The sequence below is a fragment of the Onychomys torridus genome, chromosome 23 (assembly GCF_903995425.1).
Source record: "Onychomys torridus chromosome 23, mOncTor1.1, whole genome shotgun sequence".
NCBI lineage: Eukaryota > Metazoa > Chordata > Mammalia > Rodentia > Cricetidae > Onychomys > Onychomys torridus.
In genome coordinates this window covers 67,125,476-67,138,609 of record NC_050465.1, presented here as the reverse complement: position 1 = coordinate 67,138,609, position 13,134 = coordinate 67,125,476, and the positions used below count along the sequence as shown (strand labels likewise).

Here is a 13,134-nt window from a genome sequence, read left to right as displayed (position 1 = left end):
AGAACCAGATTTGCCTGGCTTCCAAACGGTATGATTTTAAATTCTCTGATGCTTTAGGCATGAAGTTCTGGTGGTGTATGAGTTTGGGATGGCAGCAAAGTGCTAACAGGCAGACAGAAGGACCTGAATTCTGATCCCCAGCACCCATGGAAAGAGCTGGGTATGCTGGCCTGTAAGTACCATCCTAGTACAGGAGAGATAGAGATGGGAACATCCCTGGATCTCACTAGCCACCTCATCTCACTGAATCTGTGAGCTCCGGGTAAGTAAAAATTGTGTTTGAAGATTAAAAATGAGATGAAGAATGACAGAGGAATATGACCTAAATGTCTAGATGAGAAAACCCATTAGTACAAAAAGCAGGTAAAATCAGTGTCCTTGTGTCCTGGTGGAGTTTGTATACAAACACCTCACTCTAGTCTTCTAAAGCCTAAACCCCTGTAGCAAGAATAAAAATATCCATCATTAATGAATACAGTTACAAGGATGTTTTCATTATAGAACTCTAGAAACATGTTCTAAATATATATTAATATATTATTAATTATGTATTTATATATTATATTAATGTACAGAGAGATATAGAGATAGATGATATAGAGATAAATAGATACAGATATAGATAGGTATAGCCTTCCTTCTACTTATCACATCCCTATGCTTATAATGGACTTCGATCTTTAGAAGTATTGTCCCTTTGTCCCTTTCAATAAAGAAAGTAAAAACAGATATAAGCGTCTACATTTATCTATAGGTTCTATGCTGTTTACTACATGCAATGCACCAGTTGACAATATGAAAATAATATTTTATTTTTCTTCTTAGTGGCTGAAAAGATGGCTCAATGGTTAAGAATATTTGTTTCTATTGCAAAGGACCCAGGTTTAGTTCCCAGCACCCATACAGAGTGGCTCAAAACTCCCTATAACTCCAGTTGCAGAGAATCTAAAGCCATCTTCTGTCCTCCACAGGTATGCATGCATGTGGTACATATAAGCTCATGTAAATGCATACACATACACATAAATAAAAGATAATATTCTCTCTTACAATTTTATATGTTCAAATAATTGGGCTTTCATATACATCTGAGAAAAACAAAAGAGATAGAAGCCAGGCATCTTTTATCTAGTTTATCCTTACAATAATACATTGTAAAATTATAGCACAATATCACAGTATAGTATCATATTGACATTGATACAGTATTTCTATTTAAATCTAGTTCTCTTCCACTCTGCTCCACTTATTGCTTTCATATACATCTGAGAAAAACAAAAGAGATAGAAACCAGGCGTCTTTTATCTAGTTTATCCTTAAAATAACATATTGTAAAATTATAGTACAATATCACAGTATAGTATCATATTGACGTTGATACAGTATTTCTATTTAAATCTACTTCCCTTCCGCTCTGCTCCACTTATTCTTTAGTAGCCATTAATGTGGCACCTATTTCTATAATTTTTCTGTTATATAACATGCTACATGTTACTACACAACAAGTGTAACAGACATGCGACAAATACAATCATATAGAAGATAACTAACTTTTTCATTTGATCTCCTATAGGACCATCCAGATCCTTTTGTAAGTTTTGATAGACTACTTCTTTGTTTTGATGAATAGTATTTCAGGAATATCAGTTTATTTAGTCAATTAGCCTATGAAGGATGGTTGTGCTATTTCTAGCTTTGTGATAAAACTTCTACAAACACTGGTGTAAGGAGTATTTGTGAACCTCAGTGTTATTTTCCCTGAGAAACACACAGGGCACAACTGTTGGACCATGCTGTTGCAGCATATCTAATATTTTAAGCTCTTCCATACTGCTACAGAGTGGTTTCCATATTTTATGCTCCTACTGGTAATAGATGACTGATGTTAGACTCTTTTAATCTATAGTTGAGTTTGTTACTCTTCATCATTCTGATGGGTATGAGGTGAGATACAGTGGTTTCAGTTTGTATTTTTCTGATGGACAATAATGTTGATCTTTTATTGTGAGTTTATTTTCATGTAAATCTTCTTTCCTGGAATGACTACTTATGTCCCTCTTCATTTTCTAGTTAGAAAAGAAATTTGTCTGCATTTTAATTTTAAGACATTTTACAAACATATCCTATGTTTTACTCTTTCAACAAATACCTTGTTTGCAAGCATACTCTCCCAACTAACAATTTATTTTTAAATCTTTTCAATTGAATGTTTCTCAGATCAAATAATGTGATGAATTTAGCAGATTTTCCTTTTCTATATTATGCTTTTAGTGTCAAAATTAAGACTTTTGCTTAGTCCTAAATCTCAAAGATTTCTGCTTATGTTTTATGATAAATAGGTTTGAGTTTTGCTTCTGACATTTAATTGAAGTCTATGATTCACAATAAGATGTGTTTTACATGGTGACAGTCATCTTTTTTTTTTTTTAAACACATGAGTGTCCAGATGTTTCAGCATTATCTGAAGAGGAAGCAAGAAGAGGGTCACCCATATTTCTTCCTGAGCTTTGTTTAAAAAGTATCATTGGACATATTTGTGTTGTATATGTCCCGATTTTTTTTTCTGTTCTGTTTCATTGATTTTTGAATTCATCCCTCCATCCATATGCCTGGAATTACTCTCATGTGATATCTTTAAGTGCTAAAGACAGATTTCTATTCCTTTTTAATTTTTTTACGTATAGCTTTTCTGGTCCCCTTCCATTTCCATATACATTTAATAATAATCTTGTTAATAACCATAAAATGCCTTGCTGATAGGGAATATGTCAAACCTAGCATGAGTTTGAAGAGGTCTGATGAGTTTTCAATTCCTCGCACTGCAGGTGTTTGTCCCTCTCCAGAGTCTCTGATGTCTTCCATTAGAGTCTTGTCACATTCAGGCACCAGTCCTGTGTATGTTTTTATTAGATATTAGTCTGAGTGTTTCTTTGTTTTGCTTTGGGGTAACTTTAAATGATATTTTAACTTTAGTGTTCACGTGGTCATTTTGAGTATGTAAGAATAGTATCTTATGCTTTTGATCTTGTATCCTGAGGCTTTGCAAGCAGTTTCGAATCCTATTCTTGTTTTTTAAAAAATCAACAATATATTTTTCACTGGACATGATGTCACATGCCTGTAATCCTGGCAATCAGGAGGCTGAGGCAGGGTGGTCACAAGTTGTCAGGATATCAAGAACTACACACGAAGCCGGGCGGTGGTGGCGCACGCCTTTAATCCCAGCACTCAGGAGGCAGAGGCAGGCAGATCTCTGTGAGTTCGAGGCCAGCCTGGTCTACCAAGTGAGTTCCAGGAAAGGCGCAAAGCTACACAGAGAAACCCTGTCTCAGGGAAAAAAAAAAGAACTACACACGAAGATTCAATACATACATACATTACTTTAAATATTAATTAATTAAAATCCCTTCCCGAGGGTTTTCTGAATATATAGTTATGAATGCTGTGAAGTCAGAGCAATTTGACAGGGTGTAGACAAGATGGATGACCATGTCTTCTTTCCAGGTTTAGGGAGAAGCATGCATGTTGTCATCACTGTGTGATGTGAGGTATGGGGGAGGGGAGTTCTGGTAGACACGTTTTATCAAACCAATTCCTATCATATTCTTATTTTTCTGAAAGTTTTTATCTAATGTGAATGTTGGATTTTGCCTTTTTTTCTTTAACAAATAGGATCATATATTTTTTTCTTTCTACATGTTAATACAGTAAATTATAGTGACCAACGCAATTTTCAAATTTAAAACTATCCTCACACCCTTAAAATAATTCCTACTGTAAGGATAAAGAGCAGTAGTTGAGAGCATACTGTTCCTCCAAAGGACCCAGGTTCAGTTCCCAGTGCCCATGTCAGGTGGCTCATGGCTCATAACTGCCTATTATTCTAGCTCCAAGGGGCCCAGTGCCCTCTTCTAGCCTTCATGAACATGAGCACATTAAACACACACATGCACACGCACACACACACACACATGCACACACAATTTAAAAAATATATAAAATTTTTAAAAAATAATTCTACTTGAGTGTATACTTATAACTTATTGTTGAATTTCATTTGTTGGTGTTTTGCTAAGGGTTTTTTTGTTTTGTTTTGTTTTGTCTGAATTGTTAGCCTGTAACAATTGCTCGCCTGTTTATCTTTCTCTGATTTGGGTTTCTAGACACACTACCCTCATAAAATGAATTAGGATTCACTCTTCATATGCCTCATAAAAGAAATTGTGCCAGGTTAGTGTTATCTTTAAATATTTGAAAGAATTCTTTAATGAAACCATTGGAGATTTCAGGGGTTTTTTTGTGTGTGTGTTTGTTTGTTTTTGGTTTTTTGAGACAGGGTTTCTCTGTGTAGCTTTGCACCTCTCATAGACCTTACTCTGTAGCCAGACTGGCCTTGAACTCACAGAGATCCACCTGCTTCTGCCTCCAGAGTAAGTGCTGGGATTAAAGGTGTGCACCACCACCACCTGGCTTGAGATTTCAGTTTGGGGGAGGACTTTCTCTAATTAAAAATTCAATTTCCTTAATAGGTTTGGGCCTCCTCAGATCAAATGTATCTATGTTGTACCAATATTTTACATAATATAGTTTACAAAATATATTTTCTGCAGCTGTCTTAACCAACTATCATGCTGAGGACAATTTAAGACACAGACATGTATTGTTTTTGCACTTTTGAAGACTAGAAGTCCAAAACAAAGATTTCAATAGAGCCATGTTCCTTGTGACACACATGGAGAAGGCTCCTTCCTTGACTTTTCCAGCTTATTGCTCAACATTCTTCTCCTGGGTGGCAGTGTGACTGCATCATGCACCGTCTTTGCCAAAGGGTATTCCCTGGAGTCTCCTAAGATCACTTTCACTCTTTGCATGACTGTGTACAAACTCCCCTGTCTCCCTCGAAAGGTGGGGACCCCAGGTTCCCTTCTGGCCTCACTGATATTCCTGTGACTGTGTCTCCAGTGAAGTGCATCAAGGGTATGGCATAACTTCATTACTTCTAAACTGTGCCTCCTCTAAATTCTCTAAATAATTGTCACCAAGGTCCCACAGACATCAAGGTAGGCAGATGAGTACAGGTTGCTATGGGCTTGTAGAAGCTAAAACTCTCCCCACCTACTTTGCCCTCATGGCACCTAGATGTGTGGTGTTGTGGCTGGTTAGGAGAACCCAATGTCAGTGCTTGTTTGTGTAAATGTCAGCTTCATGGGTGCTGTGCAGAGAGTGAGCAAGAGGAAGGACATGCTCTTCCTGGAGGGGATGAAATTCCTGGTCCACACTTAGTCTTCCCTGAACTGTGGAATGACTTTAATCCTTCTAGCCCAGGACATTGAAACATAGACTTTCCCCTTAGCCTCTTGTTCTACAATTCAGAGTGGGATTTTCTCCAACATTCTGCCATCATGAAGCAGGTATCTATATATTTTCTTCCTGGCTGGACTGTCTGTCGTTTGGCTAGAGACCCCCACCGCATTCCTTGCATGTTCAGGCCCCTAGCTGGTCTCCACGCTTCTTTCCAGCTTTCTGCTTTATACAGTTCAAAATATGGAGAGCTCTGGTTATACTTGCAAGAGGCAAAGTGTGTGGGGGGTATATTTATTCCATCTTCCCATTCCTAGAAGTCCCAGGACTTTCATTTTTAGTTTGCTTTTCAATTAAAAAGGAAAGGGCAGAACGCTCCATGCCTCATCTTAATAGACAGTTGCTACCACCACTGTCTTGATTCCTTTCTTCTTTAAAAAAAAAAAATAAAGGCTGCTTCTGCTCAAAGCGATGCTAGGCAGACAAACAGAGCATCAGGGAAGCTTGCATTCAGGTTGTGAAAGCTGCCCCTGAAAGCTGTCGCTAGATTTGAGACCTTTTCCTGCTCCTAGGGTCTAACAGGTGAAAGGCCGCAAGTCTGATTTAAGGAAAATGAGTTAGTTACATGAAGACGGGTGAGAATTAGAAACAGGACAGGATGCTTAAAGCAAAGCAAAAGAACTGGGTGCATTGGCACAAGTGACCACACACGCTTCTCCGGTTCTGTTGCAGAGGACAAGTCACACCGAGGCTTCCAGGGGGAGCGTGCACCACCAGTGAAGACAGCGGGAAACCGAAATCGCCAGAAGTGAGCATGTGAATGCAGCCAAGCGGATGAGCAACTTCAGGGCTCACACCTGGTGTTCATCAGAGAAAGCGAGGGGCAGGGAGTGGATTTGGGCGGGGGCTGGGGGTGCTGCCGGGAGCGACAGTGTAAGGCTCAGCAGTCAGTCGCCTGAGATGAGACCTAGGAGGGAGGCGGGAATTGGGCTGAAGGGTTGTGTCCACCCAGCAGTCTCTAAGATCTGAAGCAGACCACAGGAGGCGCCACCAGGACGTCTCTGCAGCGTTCGGTGGCCAGGGAGGAGCGAGCCTCAGTCTCTGCTGCGGGTCTCGGACACCGCTGCTCCCGCCTGCGCGTCTCTGTCTCCGCGCAGGGCGCTCAGGCTCCCTCGCCTTCGCCTGCGCTGTCAGCTTTTCTCTACCCGCAATCAACTATGGATGTCAACTCCCAGCTTTCTGTGCAAAGGTAAGACTCGCTTCCCCATATGCCAACGCTATGTCTCTCAAACTCCTCTAGGCAGTGGAGACCACAGGCAAAGTGGCTTTCGATCATTATTAGTTCTGCTAGAGAGATCCGTGGAGAAGTTGGTTCTGTGCTCTAGGAGAGGTGGTTATCAGCCTTCAGGGAACCTGGGTCCCTGTTAGCTACCCCACTGGGCTCCGGGCTGGGTGGGGCCCTTGTGCTGGAGCTGCACCGGGTGGAGAAGAGCTAGGTGCCTCCCTCTAAGGCTGGAGGATTGAGGTCTCCTCTGCCCGAAGAGATACCTGGGGAACTGGACTTTTAAGTGTGTGTTACCTGGAGCAGTTTCGCGCCTTGCCGTGGAATCGTTTCCTGGGTGGGGGACAGGGACCAGAAGGATCAAGACCAAAGCCGATTAATCTCCAGTTCCATTGATCTTGACCTAGGCTAGTGTTGGGGGCTTTGGGGTGAGGTACAGTGTCGTGTGGCGTTGTGGGTAGATCTCTTCGCTCTCTCACTGACACCTGAGCCCACCTGTAATCCTGGGCAGAGACCTCCATCCTCCTCAGTCCTTTAGCATCTCTAAAGCGCTCACCAATCCCACCCCAGTCCCCGAGTGCCCTCCGCACACAGGTAAGCACAGCCACCTGAGAGGTGCAGTTAAAATGTTTTGTTGTTTGGTCTCTTCCTGTCATCCTTCCCACTGCTCCGGTTCTGCTCACCGCCAGACCCAGCCAGAGAATTCAAGAACCTATGATTTTTGTTCTTCTCCCGATAAATCTCTGGAACGAATAGGGGCTGTAGCTCCGGGGTGGTTCCCCTGCTGATTAGGTAGCTTTGAGCCCCCTGTCCTCTGCCCAGCATGGAGCTGAGCATTCACAAGTCACCTAGAGCTCCTAGCACTGCTAAATGCAACAGCCTAAAGTGTCAGGCTGCCATCCATTACAGCCTCACTTTTAGTCTCACAGGGCTCAGTGCTGATCTTGTTAACTTCCTATCCCACCCTCATTCCACCCCCCCCCCCTACCCGCACCCACCCCTAACCAACCCAACACTGACAAAACTTGGAACTAGAGTTCTGATATTGAACTGAAACATAGTAAGACCCAATACTGACAGGTTACGGCTCACTCATACCCAGTAGCCAAGACAGGGTAGCTGAAACAGGGCTGAGCGTACAGGAGGTTAGATATTGCCTTTCAAGGGATCAGAGCTTGCCATCTACAGTCTCAAGTGTTTGTGCTGTGTTATCGAACCAGCCTTCCCAGTTTCACAGCCATCACCCACCTCTGTGGATTTAGCAAAGTGCTCTGAGGTTTCTAAACAGTGCCTGGGGCATCTCTTAAGAGAGTCTCTAACTCTGACTCAAACAGGAATAAAGGACCACTGAGTCCCTCTATTCTGACCTAATAGTGTCTGAAAAAGCAAGCAAGTGCTGTAGGAGGGAAGATTTTAAAAGCTTAAAACATGACCAGTGCTGTTGATTTGAGGTAAGCGTGTAACACGTTTTAAAAGAGGATTTTACTGTTTACTGCCTGGAGAAATGGTCCTTAGAATTGACATGTTGAGGGCTAGAGAGCTAGAGCTCATTTATAGAGCTCTAGCTTTGCATGTATGGGGCCCTAAATTCAGTCCTCAGTTTCTTCACCTCACTCTCCACAAATTGAAATGAGGAACTAAGTGGTCCCTGCATTCCAAAAGAGGTGCTTTTCATAACAAACACCATACTGTAAATCCACCTTCTCAGGCTGCCAAGACTATGGCTCAATCATGACTTAATTTCCTTTAAACCCTTTCTAAAATATTAGAAGTATACCATGCCAATAATTTATTAAGGTATTTTCTACTGTAGTACCAAAAGTGGCTTTCTAAAGAGTAAACTACTTAAAGCCCCATATCTGAATCTTTATGGCATGTCTCCAGAAACAAACCTTTCAAATCTTACCACTTACTTACCAAGGAACAACACATTTCCCCTAAGTCATCTACTGCAGCATCCTTGTTCATTCCTTTATTTTAGTGTAAAAATCACAGTTCCTCTCCCATCAGATTTCATGGGCAGCCATCAGAATTTACTTTTCACATGTATGTGAAAACAGAGCTAGACTTTGAACTGGTATCTCTATGCCTTGTTTTTACCAGACTTGTTTACAAAAGCTTTAACTTTGAAGGACCGATAATTGGATATTCTAATGAGTGTTTTTGAGAAAATGGCAAAATGATCAAGTAATAAAGAATAAGGATTGGTCAAGCACTTATTTTATAAATCTGAAACATTCTCAGTATTTAATCAAGTTAAACTGGTGATTAAATACCAACATTTCTTTTAAGCAAGATAAAATAATTTAGACATCTATTCAACAATGCAAAGAGAAAAAAAAAAAAACATGGTTTGGGAACACAGTGAGTTAATTACAGGATACATTGTGCTGTTGGCAGTTTTTACTTTCTTGGTGTTCTCATTTAAAACAATGTACAAATGGGGCAGTGATCAAGCAATACTCTGTGATGACTGATCTCAAAATGGAATTTGAATAATAATTTGGTAACATTAAAATTTGGGGTTTTAACAAAGAAAATGTTGACAGTTCTGTTATTATATTCTATTAACCTTCTGTTTGCAAAGGTTCCAATTTATTTTGACTGTGAAGCTCTTGATTTTTCTAATACGTAATGAGTCATATGAAGTGTATCACAGACTTTTAAAAGTCACTGCATATAGAAGCCAGACAGTGTCTCCAAGAAGGACATGAAGCAGTAGAGAAATCAACTAACCTCACATTAGATGTATTATAAACCCAGAATTTCATGTTCTTTTCTGGCTAGTAGTCAGGTAGAAATAAAATGACTTTAAAAACTAAGGTTTTTATTTTGGTTTGGTTATTTTTACAGCCAAAGTATTGGGAGCATTTCTTCACTTAGCTGTTTCATGAAGTTTATTTGATTTGCTAAGTCACATAACAAGAGGTTTAGGGGGAAAACAGACATTCTCTCCCAAGTGTTTCCTGTACCACATGTATTCCTGTATCATAGCTACCCTTTACGTATGTAAGTCAATGTCATTTACATGAGTAACTGTGTGCACAACCACGTTTGGATGTTATTAAGTGTCATCTCATATATTAAATTATTTGATCATCACATCCTTGGGAGTTAATTAGAATAGATATTACTTCTACTTCCTAGCAAAAACCCTGAAGCAGAAGAAAATTAAATAAAGCAAATATTGGATTTAGAAGTCCATATAAATAGCACCTAGGACACTCTGGAGTTCTTCTGGCTCCACAGCCAGTTTTGTTGTTTGTTTGTTTTTTGTTTAGTTCCTTATATTGCCTGTGAACTCACACTTAACTAGGAGAGAAGGAAATGCTGGTGCAATTTCAAAGGTAGCTTCACTCTCAGACACATGGGGGCAGCCTAAATGCAAGATGATCCTTAAAGCACCAAGCTTTGAAGACACCTTTTTAAAAGAAATAAACTACAAACAAAACATTTTCTATCTATACCATAATTGAAAAAAAATTGAAGTTGAAGAATTAATCTGCTCCATAAACACTTACATTTTTACACAGTATAGAATTATTCTTTTTGTTTTGTTGGGCTTCCTGGATTCTATCTTAATCATACACTTTTTATATGGGTCTTCGGAGAAGAAACAAAAAGTTTGTTTTGAAAAAAAATATGGATTACTGATTTTGTCATTTTATTTTATCCAGCCTGAAATTTAATTTAGCAACACATCACTCATATTGTTTGGACCTAGGAGAAAAGCAATTTTATTTTCCTGGAGCAAACTTCAAATTGTTTACTAAATTAAAGCCACCCATCAGTATATTTTTGGTGAGTGTTTATAGGCTTTTTAAAATTCATAAAGAAGGAGAAATGCAGGTGCCTAGCTTCATTTCTAAGTCTTCCTGACAAATGAGCCTGATGAACCACTAGCCTCAACCCTTTACATGGAGGGGAAAGGGTAAGGGTCATGTGCAGCTCTGAGTGTTAGGTGATGCTTTTTCATGGAATGCAACACTCTCTCCCCAAATCCAGCAATGAGCTACATCCATATCCCCCCCCCCCCCGTTCATTAAAACCAGAATATTTCCACTCCAGAAGTAACTTCCTATAGACGGAGAAACTTGGAGTTAGGAATCTAGACAAATGTACAAGATTTGAGATGCTGGAAAGGCATCTGTGAAATGGGCACATTATGAAGAAACAGGAATTCTCAAAGCAATTTCTCATCAAAATACCTTTATCAGTACTCCTGAAGTCTAACATTAACATTTCACTGTCCTGGGAACTTTTATGGGTACCTGGCTTCAGTCTCTGTTCTTCTCTTGGTAAAATATGTATATATCAGGTGTTAATAATCATCATGTAAGGCAACTTTTAGAGAACTTCTTGTCCATAAGGGTCTCTCTTGGCTAGCACTACTCAACGAAATGCCCTTTGACTGTAAGAGAGTTTTCTCTATGTGTAATTTTAGGGAGGAACGAAGAAATGGTGGTGCATTTGATATTGGAATGTTTATGTCCTTGTCACTATTTAAGGTGCTCATTGGCTCCTCCTGGATATTCTGACATATGGAGGGATAATGATCATCTAGGCCCTTTTTGTTTCTAGTGACTGTTAATTATGTACTATATGAATGAACATGTAACTCCATTGACAGAAAAATAAATTAAGGCAAGTAAGAGAACCAAAGCAATAGTTCTGTAAGAGAGCTGAGTTTGGGAAAAGGGTTGGTTTCTCTTTAAGATACATCCCCCACCACCACACATACCCAGATGAAAAGAAACATGTTTACAGAAAGTGCTCTACAAGCTAACTCCTAGATAGAGAAGGTACCTTAATACCTAAAAACAGAGTCCTACCACCAATCAGTTATCAGTTTCCTACTTGGAAGCAAGATTTTTATGAACTCTGTGACTATTTGCATCACCTGACTAAAGGGATAATAACAGCCCTTGAGAATATTGCGAGATGAGTAGAAGCAGCCTTGTATGAAGACGGAGTAATACCAAGTGACTTTGAAGTGGTTATCTGATCACCATACTTAAAAAAACAAACAACAACAACACATAAATCTTTTTATTTTGTCTTTAACTGATTTTAATAAGATACTCTGGATTTTTCTGGCTTATCATTTTCTAATCTACATCTTCATATTTAAAGTAGTTATTGGGGATGGGTTTTTAGGACCTACCTTTTAAGACAGCATCTAATTTTCTTTAATGTAACTATTTCACTCATGTTCATTATTATTATATATGGGGCTAGACTGAAATCTGCAATTTTTTTACTTTACTTTTTTCTCTTCTCTGTTTTATTTGAGGTTAATTGGAAAATGTTTATAATTCCATGCTAACTCCTCTACTGATTTCCTATTTATATTTTGCAAAAGCAAAAGTTGATACACCAGAGTTTAGAATACATATCTTTAATTAATCAGAATTTACTTTCAAATTATAATGTAGCACTTCACATCCAGTGCTAGGTTTTAATTATACATTCAAAACCTCTCCTCTGATATTTTAGCCTTTGGTTGGCATATATTTTAATTTTATAAGTGACATCAACACTGAACTCTTATGATTATATTAAAGCATCATATTTCAGAATAATCAGAAACTTAAAAAATGAATTTGATTGTTTTTCCTTCATTTCTGAAGTTTTTGATACTTTGCTTGCATGGAGTTGGGATTTTTATCTATGTTATATAGCTTCTCTTCAAAGATTTCCTTTAATATTTCCTGTGCAGAAGGCCTGTCAGTCATGAATGTTCTGCTCAGCTCATCAAATAAAGCTTATTTCTCCTTGACTTTCTGAAAAAAAAATTCTTTATAAGAATAGAGTTCAAGCTGGGCAGTGGTGGTGCATGCCTTTAATCCCAGCATGTAGGAGGCAGAGGCAGGTAGATCTCGGAGTTCCAGGACAGCCAGGTCTACACAGAGAAACCTTGTCTTGAAAAACAACAAAACAAAAAGGATAGAATTCAAAGTTGAAAGCTATTTACAGTAGTTTGGGGGTTAGTGTGCAAAATGCAGGGCTTCACTGTGACATTTTCTTACATATTTTCTTCTTCTTGATCCTCCTTCTATCCCCTCCCCCAACCCCTGGTGTATCTCCTGATGGCCCCCTTCCTTCATTTCCATGTCTAGGTTTTTTTGGTTCCCTCTTCTTCTAAAAACCTCTTCTCTCATGATCCCCTTTATAATTTCATCATCTATTCCTCCTCCATACAAGTATATGTGTATATATATATATATATATATATATATATATATATATATATGTATGTATGTATAACATATATGTATAACATATAACAGTGAACATGGAGTGTTTGCCTTTCTGAAGGTAGTAATGACTTCTGATTCCACCTATTTTCCTGAAAGTTTCATCATTTCATGTGTTCTTGTGGATGAATAAAGTGCAACTGTGGTTTCATTTACCGCATTTTCCTTATCCATTCTTCAGGTGGTAAACATCCAGGCTGGTTCCTGCTCCTTAGTCATTTTGAGTAGTGCAGCAATAGCAATAGAGGCACAATTAATTGTCTGGCCAGCAGTAGAGTAGCTGCACTAGTCCTA

The 13,134-nt window shown here is 39.1% G+C and overlaps 1 protein-coding gene across 3 annotated transcripts in view; it reads left to right on the top strand.

Moving 5' to 3' along the window:
• Positions 1-6,446: 6,446 nt before the first annotated feature.
• LOC118573087 (SPHK1 interactor, AKAP domain containing) overlaps positions 6,447-13,134 on the top strand; it is a 162,072-nt gene continuing 155,384 nt past the window's right edge. For all 3 annotated transcript variants that reach the window (XM_036173145.1, XM_036173146.1, XM_036173143.1), the window contains exon 1: positions 6,447-6,550. In XM_036173145.1, coding sequence (XP_036029038.1) covers positions 6,519-6,550 — 32 coding nt within the window. In that variant the 5' untranslated portion in view covers positions 6,447-6,518. The remainder of the gene's footprint in view (positions 6,551-13,134) is intronic.